The sequence below is a fragment of the Hippoglossus stenolepis genome, chromosome 5 (genome assembly GCF_022539355.2).
Source record: "Hippoglossus stenolepis isolate QCI-W04-F060 chromosome 5, HSTE1.2, whole genome shotgun sequence".
Taxonomy (NCBI): domain Eukaryota; kingdom Metazoa; phylum Chordata; class Actinopteri; order Pleuronectiformes; family Pleuronectidae; genus Hippoglossus; species Hippoglossus stenolepis.
This window is the reverse complement of record NC_061487.1, coordinates 24264608-24279475: the sequence shown is the minus strand read 5'-3', so window position 1 is coordinate 24279475 and position 14868 is coordinate 24264608. Positions and strand designations below refer to the sequence as shown.

Below are 14868 nucleotides of genomic sequence, written 5' to 3'. Positions count from 1 at the left end.
GATCGTGCACGCACAAGTACCAGCCCCACACGCACGCCCAAGATATTGTTTCCTTACTTTACAAATACAATATATGTATAGGATTCAGATGAAACCCTATTTTAAAGTGAATGAGTTTGTATAAGTACATATAAGTACTTATATGTTATTTTATATAAATAATAATGTAACTAACAGGGGGTGTAAAGTATTCATATGTTATTTTATATAAATAATAATGTAACTAACAGGCTACTCAGAGAATAAGATGATCGTTTAGGGTTCAGGTAATATCTTAATAGTTTATTAAAAGAATAATTGTCATTTATTGTGAATGTCTTCTTAAGTTTCGTTATGAACCTCCACAGTGTACCACCTTTGACCAGCAGGGGGAGGCAGTGCACAAGGAAACCCCAACCTCTCGTGAATTCAGCTTTGGCGTCCGCAGATTCGTCACTTTATAAATCTGCCGTGTACATAAAACAGACTCACAAAAATATTTACAGAATTTTTTTACTTCTTAAATTGTTTTAACGTTAATAATTTTGGTTACAATACGCAATCGATAACATTCCCATTCCCAGAAGATGTAAGAAAGTGCTGTAGCTGTCACACAGCTGTACACGGAAGCGGTCAGCTGACGGACCCAAACAACAGCTCTGCTCTTCACACAGGAAATACATGAAATACTGTTCATTCATACTCAGGCAAGTCTGTTTCTATTCTCTCCTTAAGAAATACATCTCCTGTGTCCTGCTGGTTCACCACCGAGCGTCTTCCTGCTGTTATTTCATCCGCTGGGCTGCTGAACGTGAGCTGTGCTGCTAGCTAACCTGCAGCCATGGACGTGAACGAGCTAAACACCATGAAAATCCACATATTTAACACGTTGAATTCAGTAAATACTGAGTAAACACTCGTCTGCTTCCAGTTAGTCACTAATGAGGTGTAAATACTAATGAATTGATCTCATTGTGTTGCTTGTACAACATGTTGAAGTGTCCTTCCTGTGCAGTCAGCTGATGAACACTGGTCTTCTAGATAGATAGATGTACTTTATTGACCCCAAATTGGGAAATTATGGAAAAACTGGGACATCATTTCTTAATTTTCATATATTGGAAGACATGACAGATTGGAGGTGATGCAGGCATCTCTGTATTACACATTAGTTCACTTCACTTCATAATAGTCAATTGAACTGTGCACTTTTATCAACTGGGGACTGGTGGACACTTTCGAGCAGTATCTCTACACAGATCTGTGTTCAGTTACTTCCAGTCCAACTTCACTGTCCCCTTCTGTTTTCCAGCCGTGACCATGAAGAGGAACAAAGTGAAAACGGCCGGTGTTGCCGAGAAGGAGTTTGTGTTTGAGTTCAGGGCAGGAAAACACAACTGCGTCCTCAAAGTGCCTCTGAGGTTTCCCGTACAAGAGAACATCAGTGACCTGCACGGACGCCTGATGCTGCTGCACAAAATCCCCTGCTACATAGAAAACGGTGAGAACTTGTGTATTTGTAGTACCTCTTCTTTACTTCTGCATTTCTCAATCGACACTTTCTCCGCTTCGTTTGCTGGGTTTGGCAAATCCCAAGTGTAATCTAACCCAACATTAACCATCTATATCCTGAACATAATCATTTATTCAGGGGAGCGTGTCAGTTTTTGTTTGAAATTGTTGTCAGCAAGTTGCATATGTCGTATCGTCGGTCATCAAGTCTTTGTTCTTTCTCCAGAAACCAAATTCTAACCAGGAATGTAGGAAATAACAAAAGGATCATTATCATTATTACTGGCAATTTCAGACTAGTGCCGTACCGTCTGTCCTCAGCTAACGTCTCTGTATCATCCATCTAAAACATGTTATCCACATCAACACAGTTGGAAAGGGAAAAATGAGATTTGGTTTATTTAAACCGAACTCAGTTAAACAATTTCACTCCAGACGCCTTCCTGGGTAAAAAGACAGTATTGCCAGCAGGCATGCTGCTAGTTTGAAATGTGAACGGATGGAATCTATCCAGCCCATTGATTTTGCAGTGTACCACTTGGCAGGCTTGGAAATGAAAACATTTTTTAAATGACTGGTATTTGCTGTGTGTGCATCTCTTCCCGTAGAGCTGAAAACCTCACTCTCCAGCTTCATTGAGAGCGAGACCATCCTGGACTTCGACAGAGAGGCGGAGCTGGCCCTGCAGAGACTCACCACAGGGGACGTGGACGTAAACCAGCTCACTAATGCATGGACCAGGTCTTACATGGAGGTGATAACATATGTCAATGTGTTGTAGTGCCAATAAATGCACCTCAGTGTTTCTAATAGGTGTTTATAGGTTATAGCACAAGATCTCATATCAGTATCTTGAATCATGGAAGGCTTTAGACATACCTGGTGTTGTGATATGCTTGTGTACGTGTATGGCTTCAAAATTTATAATTCATATTATTATTTATTGACGCAATGTTAATGAGATCAACATGAAGGAATCTTGAATCTTGAGACTCTGTCCAACATTATGAATACATATATTTACTACAAGAAAGCAACATTACTTGATTCTATATCCACATTTCTAAAGTTGTGCACTGTTTCTGTGAAAAAATGTCTATTAATAATGTGGACAGCGTGCTTTATTCTTGGCAGGTGTTCCATAAAGTTAATTTCAGACGCTGGCTCCTCATCACGCCCTGATCGTATATCCACTACTCTGTGCTTCTGTAGTAGCACAGCCGGGTGTTTCGGAAGTGTCCTCGAGTGCTCTCGCTAACTTCAGGGCAGTCATGGGCCATTAAAGCAATTCAGATAGAAGTAGCGCTGCGCATGTGTAAATTGATTATTCATGAGTTCTGGAGAGAAACAAAAAAATCTCATTACATAAGCCCATGTGCTGCATTTAATGTCTCTCTGACTCATTACACTTGGCTACACTTGGCTGCATTTCTTCCCAGAGATTCAATATGTGGTGGCGGTCTCACATATTTGATAATGGAGTCATCACTTTTATATTACGGATCAATAGAAAACAAGGCGTCTGGTGAGACATAGAGTGGACTTTGTGGTTTTCTAATTAAATTAAGTAGGGTCTGCTCAATCATGCACTTCTTTGGAGGTGATACTCTTATTTCATGTTTAACGATGGTCAATAAGATCGTTTGGTTTTATGGAAAACTAAACTGACGCGCTGCCGTCACCTGTTCGGGCGCTGATAAGAAGTCGTCGGCCGCCTCGGCTCATGTTGTGCACCCCCCTCAGGCCCACTGCACTCGGACATTTACGACATTTGGCTACGCCTCAACATTTTACTGCAGCCGCACAGAAATACACACAGAATCTTTCCAGGGTCCGTCGTGTTTGTGGACCGAAGATTCCTCAGCCTGTATAAATAGAGGAGTTTCGGATTCTGAATCCTGGTTCTGTTGCTTTTCTAATTATGGATCAACTGTCCGGAGCAAAAGCTTTTATGTGTTTATGCTGCATTTTTCCTTCCTGTCAACATATGGAACACTTTTAATTTGATATCATCCTTCCTACTTAGTCAGCTCATCACCCACGATGTTGTGTCATATAAACCCTGCAGTGAAATGGTTGTATTATATATTATCATATTGAAGTAGTTCTTTTCTCTCCTCCGTCTCCGTTCAGACGACACTGGAACATGCTCGGCCCGAAGAGCCCAGTTGGGACGAGGACTTTGCCGATGTTTACCACGAGCTCATCCACTCCCCCGCCTCAGATACTCTACTCAACTTGGAGCACAACTACTTTGTGAGCATCTCCGAGCTCATCAGTGAGAGAGACATGGAGCTTAAGAAGCTTCAGGAGAGGTGGGTATTAGGGATTATTGCTTAGCGTCGTTATAAATTTGCATAGTACACACACGCATTCCTATATTTATATATTTTTTTCTGTCGGACAGGCAAGCAGCTGAAATGGACAAGGTGATGCACGAGCTGGGGAATACTTTGAGTGACCAGGATGTAAATGCAGTGGCGTCTCAGCATTTTGACGCACAGCAGGTAAATTAATGTAAAATCAGACTCTGCTCTGCGACATGTAAACAGGAATATGAATGCAATATTCAAACATCATAATCAGAGTAATGTCCTATTCAGAATAAAATCAATAGCCTGATTATTGGCGTCCATGTAAACATAGTCACTGTCTTTTACAAACAGGTGCTGGAGAACAAGTGGGCGAGTGAGCTGAGACAAGTTACTGAAATTCAAAAGCAGGAGTATCAGGGGTGGGTGATCAAGCTGCACCAGGATTTACAGAAATCCAACAACAGCAGCAAAATAAAGTGAGTTTCTTTGGTTGGTTCTGTGTAAACTCTTACATAAAAACAGCCTTTTAACAGGTTGCATTTGTGTGTAAATGAAGCATAATCTTTGCACACACTTCTGATTCCTGAAGGCTCCCTTTACACCCATATGCACCCGAACAGGCGTTTTAAGAGATAATAAATGCTGGTAGAAAAAGAAAAGCCGCAGTTCCAACATGGATTAATGAAATCTGCAGATACAGCAGCGTCAGGTGGGATTGTCAAAGGCAGCGATCGAGAGACACGTCTTTACCCACTGACAGTTTGGCGTAGAGGCTTGGGCTTGTCTCTGCCTTGAGATTTAAGTTAATCTACGTGTATAGGTTATTTGTACTGGGATTTAGCCTAGAAGTATGGTGGTAATAAAACTTTCACTCGGGGCTGGGCGATCAAACAATATCAATAATTATCGCAATATATATGAAATACTTAAATATTCCTTCTGTGATCTGTGTCATTGAAAAGTCTCTGTTTTCCATCTTTGCTCGAGGTCAGACTGACCCTTGACAAACACGCAGCAGTTTTAATCCAAAAGTTGACGTGTCTGCTGGCTTTTTGAAGCACAGGCGACATTTACATATTAATTGAAGGGATTGCAAGAGGTCAGAAACTCATCTCGGTTTGACTGATGCTTAGCTCGACATCTAGAACAAATAATCTAGCAGGGGTTATCAGTTTTGAAGGTCTTGACCTTAATATGTCAAGTGCCTTGAGATAATGTATATGATGATTTCGCGCTATACAAATTAAATTTAATTAGAATTAGTAAAGTTGCACTGCAGCGTCAGATCCGGGTCTCACACTCATCCTCTGCATTTATTGGCTCGTCCATCAAAACCCAAACACAGAAAACACCAGCCTGAGAGCTTCTCAGACAATGTGCTACATCATTTCTTCTTCTTTATGACAAATGTCTGTATCTTGTCATGTGTGGACTTAAAACATTGACATGAGCACTTTGCGAAGTTGCATTTTTAGTTAAAGTTGTTGGAAAACTGCCAACAGCATTTCAGGTTGGACTTTTGATGAGGAAAAGTGAAATTTCCCTTCTATGCTCAATGATATCATCTTTCTTTTTTAATGTGTTTTTTCTCGAGACTATAATGTATATGTGTTGTTTATGTTGTATTTAATAGCTTGTTTTACTGACTGTTTTTTGTCATGATTGAAAACTAGTGAGGAGATTAAGATGCAGCCGAACCAAATGTCAGAGGTCGCAGATTCTGGGTCGAGGATGTTTGAGGAGCAGTCTCAGCTGGAGGAAAGCTTCACCATACACCTGGGTGACTGACGTCCAACCCCAAATTCTCTGCTTTCAATCATACATAGTTTTGTGATGATATAACATGACATTCGTGAAACAACAGGTGTGTAATGTGCAATTTTTTTTAAGCAGGAGCACAATTGAAGACGATGCACAACCTGCGGCTGGTCCGGGCAGACGTGCTGGATTTCTGCAAACACCGTCACCACGGCAGCAGTGGAGCGAAACTGCGGCGGCTGCAAGCGGCCCTTTCCCTGTACTCCTCTTCCCTCTGTGGTCTGGTGCTGCTGGTTGACAACAGGGTCAACTCCTACAGCGGCATCAAGAGAGGTCAGGGGAATATCTTGAATGTCATATAATGTAACAATGATTTTCATAGATGTGTTTTCTTTTCACTCGGGCAGGTGATGGTTTTGTTCCGTGGGAATGTAAGACTTTGTTTTGGCACAAGTGATTATTGTTTTGGTGCCGCTCTTGACTCTGGTTTTCTTTACTGGGAGAATAACACTGTATATTCACACCTCTTGAAGTGTTTTCTTTTAAGACCAGGCACTCAGCTCCATTAAGTATTTATTGTTTGTTTTTTTTTAAGCAGGAATGTGGATGAGTCACAGAAATCAGCTCCTTGGTAGATTTTAAACTAGCGGTGACAATCGTTTAGCTCCAGTAGTGAGGCACTTCTCATTCATGATTTCCACTCCTGGTCTCTTTTCTGCTGACTCGTAGACTTTGCGACTGTGGCGAAGGAGTGCACGGACTTCCACTTTCTCTGCCTGGAGGAGCAGCTGGAGGAGGTGCAGCAGGTGGAGCTCTACGCCAGAGTGCAGCGGAGCAGCAAGCAGAAAGATAAGCCCGGTTAGACTTGTTGCTGCACTTTCTCATTAGGCTGTAATGTACACAGAACATTTGAGGAGAAAGAGAAGCTTTGTGAAGCGGAGGGTCAGTGTGATCTCATCCTGGATGTACCAGACTATGAAGTGTAGCTAGTGACCTGCACAGACACGACTGAAACTAACTGATTATTCTAGACGGCCAGGATGCATTTTTAAGCAACCAGCTATGCATTATAAATTCCTGGACTAATATTGTTATCTATGGCCTTGTTGAGCCATGCTACTGTGACACAAATTTGCATGATTCGAGTTGTTGTATAAATTATATTCACTTAGATTTTGATATCAAATTTGTGTGATTTTCTTGTATGTTGAAACCAGAAACAAGATTATCATTATTTCAATTACAGAGATTCTGAGGAATGGAGGTGACGATAAGAGCAAAAACGTAGAAAGAAATCCCGCCAACATCTTACCAGGTAACAGTTATCCAAATATTTACTCATATGCACAAATCACTGATTTATTGATCCTTCATTATTAGACCATGTCAGTTGTGTATATTATCTTCCTGCCCATCTTTTAATTCAGCCCTTTTAACTTCCTCAAGGCGAGTTCTACATCTCTCGTCACTCCAACCTGTCAGAGGTCCACTCCGTCTTCCACCTGTGTGTGGACGACAACGTCCGTTCAGGGAACATCACGGCGAGGGACCCGGCCATAATGGGATTGAGAAACATCCTGAAGGTTTGCTGTACACACGACATCACCACCGTCACCGTGCCTCTGCTCCTGGTCCACGACATGTCAGAGGTGAGAATAACTGGGAGAGCTTTTCTGGCTATGGATAGGGCTATTTCCTGTGAAACGTCAAACACACACGTCATCCATTAGCTATACTGCTTATCCTTTGAGGGTCGTGGGTATGACAGGATTAAAATACTGGAGTTATCTGATGATGAAATAGTTAAAGCAAAATTTAATTTAATCCAAGTTTATTGGAACAACAGTCATGCATTGTGGTGGTTGCTGTAGATATTGTGGTGGTTGCCACAAACAAATCCACATGTGGACACTGAGAACCATAAAAATATGTTTTTGAAACTCTAACGGTCCCTCACATGTGGCCCAGGACGCATTTCTGTCCACACAGCGAAAAGAACGTGGTCACATGCATCCCAGACCACCTCCGAATGTGGTTTAAGTGATCGGGACTCAGGAAGAGTTTGTGTGCGTTCAGAACTGAACTTTGTGATCAGATCACACAGGATGGTTGTTAATACCAGTTCAGAACGGGGTTAACTTGTCATCTTCAAAGTTTAACAGATCAGAGACAAGTTATCTGTCTAAAATGGAAATGTGAGTTTGACAGAGGAATCGTTTTTACAGTGTAAGCATGATTGTGTTTGGTACTTGTACGACTTTCAGTGGAACTTCAGATTTTGGATATCTTGTTTGATAAGTATAGTGATTCCACACCAGTGGTAGTTGCATCCCACTGACAGAGGGCTCAGCTAATGCCAGGGTATGTAAAAAGATGAATTGATTTTCCCATCACAGTCATTGTTTCCATGTTGCTGTCTATGCCAATCTACACTGACATGCAGCCGTGGAGTTTTCCAACTAAAATGAGGCCCAACTTAAACATGTAGTGAGGACAGAGCCCCTGATTCAGCTCTTGAATCAACATTGACTCTACAAGCATATACTCCTTTATCTGTTATCGTACATCTTTCTCTTGTATGAAGAAAACCTGCTGGCCACACATGTTGTCACGTTCCTAATGAATTGTGCAGTGACAGTTTCTTCCCTTTCATCCTGCCTCTGCTTGTGTACACACTGCGTCGACCCGGCCTGGCCTGTCAGGCCCTGACTGTGACCTACAGCCTTCAACTTAACGCTTCCCAGGTTTAAATCCAGAAGGGCAAAGCAGAGTGTCGTAAACTTTTCTGTTTACTTAGTGCCTCAGTGTGTATGGAGTCTGACCTCACACAGGAGAGGAGAGTACAGAGGAAGCCTTCAGTGCTCAGGGCTCAGGCCAATATTAGTTCAATTTGAGATCCACTTTTCTTTTATATCTGGAAATTGGAAAATCGTATTTGATTTAGTCTGCTGGAAATGAATTGATTTGGGATTTCTTTCCATGCTGCAGCTTTCACTTGGTTCTTAAGCTAAAAATTAAATCATAATGCACTTTGGATCCCATCCCATCAGACGGAGAGTAAATCCTCAGCAAGGCTGTACCTCGAGTGCACTCGTGCCACGACAAGCCCGGCGCAACTTTTCTTCTCACGTCTAATCAAGAGTCTTTGTTTACATAACCAAAGTCGTCTAACTTCTGAAGCCTCGGGAACCAGAGGATCTTTAATTGATAGCTTCTGGCCCCAAAACCTTCCATCTGTCTTCCTCTTCTCTGTCCTGTGGAGATGTTTGCCTGTTTCTACAAGCCTGTTCCTGTGTTTTGGTGTAAAAACAACTGGCATAGTTTTTGTCTAGATCAACTACAGGGCCTGTGCCTCCTATTCTTATTTTCAGATGTTTTCTTTCTGTGAGAGCATTTGGATTTTGAGGAAAGCGTAAGAGAAGAATTGCTCAGTGAAACTATGACACATGTTTGAAAGTAGAGGAACTTAGAAACACTTAACAACTACATTCTTGTGCCTTTTTTTTTTTTACTGTATTCAGTTACTTATTATGAACTTTAATTAACATAAAACTGGTACCAATGTTGGTCATAATATCTTGTTGCTAATGCGTTAAATAAGCTTTGGTCAAACCAGTGCAGTTTATCTTGAGGGCAACACGGTTAATGACACAGTTGACATGGGTCTAAACATGATGAGCCTCGCCTCCAGTTCATGGGGTCAGTTTGTTGACTCGAGATGGGAGCCACATATTTCCCAGTAGGTGAAAGGGTGTGTGCATGTGTGTGTGTGTGTGTCTCTTGCTCTGGGCTGCAGAGATGAAGACATGCTGAGGTCACTGTCGGCAGCCTGGAGCCTAAAACACTTAAAATAGACAGAAGACAAGAAGTGACGTCTGCAAGAAGCAAAACAGGCCAATTCTGAACTACTTTTTAAGCGTCAATATAAGAGACCTTGCACGCGACCTAGATAATTTGAAATATATACAGAATCTAATTAAAATACCTGTGTAAGACTCTGAACAACACAAATTTGTCTGAGGAAGATCTCAAACAAAAGATTAATATACATAATTACACAGGAGAGCTTTATCTTTAAATTGACACTAACAGAATCTTATTTAATTTTTTATTCTATAAAAGTTTATTAAGTTCAACCCACTGTCCTTTCTATTCATTTTCTTTTCCAGATTTATTACATGATACAGATTTGTTACATTTACATGATTTATTTATAACTTAATTTCATATTAAACACAACCAAATAAATCATCGGTTTTCTCATGTCCTCTCTCATCGGTCTGCAGGAGATGACCATACCCTGGTGTCTGAAGCGAGCCGAGCTGGTCTTCAAATGTGTCAAAGGTAAGAGTTTGAAGTGAAGCCAGGTTCTTTACGTTACAACATGTATTGTGCCCAATGATTATTTCCACTTTACTAGAAAACATAAACCACATGACTTGTGATCAGATGCAGTTGTTTCCGGCTGCAGTTACAAATCAGATAAAACTGATCAGCTGTTTAAAACATGGACAACATCTGAGTACGTTTCCTCAAAGTTAAAGATCAATAGATTCTGTTTCGAGCTGAAAGCTTTATTTAAAAGAACGCAGACACGCTCACTGACAACACTGTAAATATACCATAATGCATTGCAGAGTAGAAACGTAATGTGCTTGTCACTCTCTCAGTCCTCAGTTCTCACAACTGTTTTCTGAAGTTTGTATCATTCTGAAAAGATACTTTAAAGTCAAGACACGTTTTGGAAAGTGGGTGCATAAAATAACAAGAATCACACAACACATTAGATCCACTGAACATTACAAATTGATATTATACAGTGGAAGAAAATATCATTAACTTTCCATCTATTTTATTTGCAGGCTTCATGATGGAGATGGCCTCTTGGGACGGTGGCATATCACGCACGGTTCAGTTCCTAGTGCCGAAGGTAAAGCTGGAATGGAACCACTTTAGATTTATGGTTTCTCTTTTTATAGCTTAGCTTTCACCAAAAATCATCCTTTGAGTAATTTCCTGCCTGCAAAGCTTAGATGTTGAATTCAACAGAAATTAGGCCCCACGTACACAGCCCCACAAAAGGCACACCTGGTCTTACAGTGCGTACCTTTGAACGCAGACCGAGAAGAAAGGCAGCATGAAAAGCATGTGATAAATTATAGATAATAGAGCTTTAGGTTCTCTGCACCGGTGTTTACAGTGCTGTGATAAAAGAAAGCTCATACACTCATCGGTATAAGTGTGTGTAATCAATGGGATTAAGGTGAAGCTTTCCCCGACCGAGGTTTAATCTTGAGTTTACGTAGAAATCTGGATCTAAGACGGGAATATTCAAGTTCAACTTTTGAACAAGGTTTTCTTGTAAGTAACTGTGACCTCGGTGCTGGATGTTTTATCCGGGGCTTAGCTGGATGCTGTCTACCTACGGTGTTTGTGGTTTGTCAGGAAGGCAGCAGAGCCTATAGCATGATCTCGTGTTGACAGGTTAAGATGATAAAAACCAGCGGCATCAAAGCGCTCTGACTGAACGGGCTTCCTGTCAGCTACATGCTCAGACACCATTCAAAATAGCAACCTACTGAAACAGCATTGTTTTCTCCACCTCAAAGACACGCGGCGGCTAAATATATATACGGTTCCTCTTTACAGATTAATACTTAACATTCTTATTTGACGGGGTATGTTCGCCCATTAGAGTTTACAGCTGCCGGAGATGGAATCATTTCAGCATCTTGACAACATTTCCCTCGGGAGATAAAAAGACCCTGTGGTGTTGAGCTGAAGGGCAGCGGAGGGGCTGCTGACACCCGGCTCTACACAAACAGTCCAGATGTATTTGACTTGTTCCCTTCCATTGTCAGTCTGTGGGTGAAAATGTTGTTTATTACACTCCGCCAAGGGGGGTTATGGTTTTGTGTGCGTTTGTTTGTTTGTGTGTTAGTTAGCAGGATTACGCAAGTAGGTGCTGTTTTTCCCACTTTCTTTAACATAGAGAATAATTCATGGATCTCAATGAAAACAACCAGGCATGTTAAGGGCACTGATATTTATGAGTTGTTTTGGCCTTGGCTCTCGCCGAGTGCCCTTCTAGTGTTTTTCTTCTTTTTTTTAATTAGTGATGCAGAAATCTCCGGCCCTCGATGCTCACTCCTGTCTGTCTCTCTGTGTCCCTCTTTGTATTCACAGAGTATCTCAGAGGAAATGTTCTACCAGTTGAGCAACATGCTGCCTCAGATCTTCCGTGTGTCCTCCACCCTGACTCTCACCTCAAAGCCCTGATGGACGACAGAGAGGAGCCGCGCCGCCTGCACAGGGCGTCCAGATAACAGAGACTCGTTGGTTTCAACAGCTTTGACCAGTTGTGTTGCTCGTTTTTTCTGGAACTGATGAGTTGGAACTGACGTGGTGATTTTGCGGAACAGCCCATAAACCCCCGTTCACGTTTTAAAATCACACCAGATGGGTGAAAATTGGGGCGGAATATTTTTATGCCATTCCCGCACTTACAGTAGAGGTGTAAATGGGATTTTAAATTAGAAGAGACATTTTTATGCAGTCGATGAGCCTTGTTATTTTTTTATGCACCTACACACGTTATGAATACTTCTAATTGGAACGAGAAGGGTCTACTGGAAGCGGTGGCTCACCCTCAAAGCAAGCTGCTGCAATTATTACTTCAAGCTTCCAGGGTGTGGTTCTGGTGACAGAGTTTTATGACATCAGCCGCCAGTGCCGCAAGTATACCAGTTTTCCTTTAAAGCTGCAAACTGTAACTTTCCTCATGTTCCAGCTACACCGTAACGGAGCAGCTGCAGTTGTTTCAGTTGAAGTCGCTCAGTGTAATGTCGCCAAAGAAGGTAATGACGTAAATGTGAAGACAAGCATTGTTTACTATAGTGATGAAGTGGAGGTAGGCACTGGCAGTTTGACCTGGATTTAACCACCATGCTAAATGCGACATTTGCAGTATAACACAGGTATAAATGGCTTGTGAAATGGTGCTTTTCTCGTCTTGATGACCATTCATAGCGCTTCACAGTACAGTTTTGCCATTCAACCATTCATACAGTGCATCGATGTGCAGCACTTTCTATATCACACATCCCTCACAAGCTGCTGGCACAGCCCTCAGGGGAAATTTGGGGTTCAGTGTCTTGCCCAAGGATGGAGGAGACTGGGATCCAACTGCCAACCCTCTGGTTAGTGTGAGCGGACGACCCGCTCTACCCTCACTTTAACTAGAAAGCACGTATAGAGCTTATACCTGTGCCAAGGCCCTATAGTCCCCTTAAATTCAATCAGGCTGCATCAAATTGCAAACACTCATCTAAATCAGCCTTAAATACGCAGTTTTTTTCCCATCAAAATTCATGAATTATTCCCTGGGAAACTACTGACAATGTCAAAAAATAGAAAGTGATAAAAAAGTCCTGGGTTTGGCCCCTGATCCGCAGCCGCACTTACATTTAATGGGTCCTTCCCTGACTTGTACCACATTTCAGCCGTCATATGTGTTTTGCAGTGTAATCCTGAGGGCAATTGGCAGAATGTGTGAGGTGTGGGTCTTCTAGAGAGAAGTGATGTTTACTTGGCTCTTCTCGTCCCAAAGACGAATGACACCGCTGCTGAAATGAGCGATGTGCAGGTGTTTTTCTACTGCATTGCAGTAACTTGTAGCAAGGATCATTCTTTGTGTGTGAGTGTGTGAGAGCACGTGTGGTCCCTCCCCTCTACCTCTGTTAACAGCAGATGGCACTGTTCCTAAAGACTGATATGTGTGAAGTAGGTGACTTCACTGACACTTACAAGCTTATGTTGTATGAGGTAAACTCCTAATGGAATTGAAAATGAAATAAATCTAACATTAGTCTAGATTCATCTTGAGCGAGCACAGTCTCAGTTGTCCTGTCTCCACTTGTAAATGTTTAAACACTTGAATTTACGATCGTGTGTATTGTGTATATTCACTGTATATGTTTACATTTTTATGTCTATTAAAAATAGTTGTATCCACTTCACAGATCTGATGTAAATTCTTCATGAAAGTCACGAGAAGCTCATGACAGTTTCACATTTTGGATGATTGCGTTTCTCTTCACCCCTTTGCCACCAGCGATGCACGTCTGGTGGCATTTTGTTCAGCGTTTTATTTACTGTTGATGTCTTATCCTCAGGAACATAATCTCTCTGAAGTTAATAATCCATGTCATTCATTGGAATTACATTCCGGCACATCTAACGGCTTCTAAGCCCTTTCAAACAGACTGAAGTCAATTCAGCTCGTCAGAAAGTTTGCCACAGTCACGTTCGCTGGTGGTATTAGGCTGATTAAAAGAGCTGAGAGTGTGGCAATCACAGTCAGTTGCCTTCTCCTCTTTCAGGATAAACAAGATGGCCAGCAGGCCCCGGAGAGAGTTATGAGGTTTCTTAATAGCGTCATGTTGAAACCTGCAACCGTTTATATCATGCTGCCATGGTGAGAACCCACAAAACTGTGATCATACGTATTGCCGAGTGTTTGGAATTCTTAGGATTGGTCCCCAGTCGCCTGCAGTGTTGGGTTTCTGTGGGCAGAGGCTGCAGGGTGCCGACTCAGCACGACGCTTCACCTCTCGCACACGTGCTTGAAAAATGACCAGAGCAACAGGTTAATGTTTTCAAACTGGACGTCAAAAATATGAATTCATCAAGATGTTTTTTATTTCAGAAGATATAGAGCACACTTAAGTTACACGAGGAAAACAAGTGTCAGAAGGCACCTGTTCTAAACTTGTTTTGACAGCAGTGAAACTTAAAGCCCATCTCGGTCAAACTAACAAGGATTAATGTCCTTGTTGGATGAGGATGTTCCGACACTCAGACACAGAAACATGACCAGGGAACAGTTGTCCACAGCATGTACGAGTCCATAAATGATGCTCTGGAACAGGTAACGTGATTTCAAGTCAGTTCAAGTGATTAAAAAACATAATTTAGCAGGAATTAGAAGGGGCCAACTGAGGAATAGTGTTAGGTGAAGGAAGATGCATTACAGTATACAGTATTAGATATTCAAATATTCTGCCAGAGAATCATTTATCTCTGTTTTTCACAATATAAAGATAAAAATATGTAAGAGGAATGTTTGTCTCCTTGGGTAGAGGGAAAAGTTTCCTTTTTCTACTTAGAGATCAGAATTATTCAGTGATAATTGATTTCCTCTTGACTGGGAATTACAAATGTGAATAAGCTGCCAGCATTGACTGACCAAAAGTCTGGTTTTACCCAAGAAATAAAGAAATAATAAAATAATCATAACAAACAA

At 41.6% G+C, this 14868-nt stretch overlaps 1 protein-coding gene across 2 annotated transcripts; it reads left to right on the top strand.

Moving 5' to 3' along the window:
- The first annotated feature begins 572 nt into the window (after positions 1-572).
- On the top strand, positions 573-13578 carry c5h12orf4 (chromosome 5 C12orf4 homolog). Of its 2 annotated transcripts, none has more exons than XM_035156031.2 (14): positions 573-686; positions 1292-1480; positions 2100-2245; positions 3625-3806; positions 3899-3998; positions 4158-4282; positions 5480-5586; positions 5700-5897; positions 6294-6422; positions 6811-6879; positions 7011-7213; positions 9851-9908; positions 10427-10494; positions 11751-13578. In XM_035156031.2, the coding sequence occupies exons 2-14, from the start codon at positions 1300-1302 to the stop codon at positions 11841-11843; spliced, it is 1659 nt and encodes a 552-aa protein (XP_035011922.1). In that variant the 5' UTR covers positions 573-686; positions 1292-1299; the 3' UTR covers positions 11844-13578. The 2 variants fall into 2 exon arrangements, with proteins under 2 accessions (XP_035011922.1, XP_035011921.1); XM_035156030.2 differs by having other exon boundaries at positions 5697-5897.
- The last annotated feature ends 1290 nt before the right edge of the window (positions 13579-14868 follow it).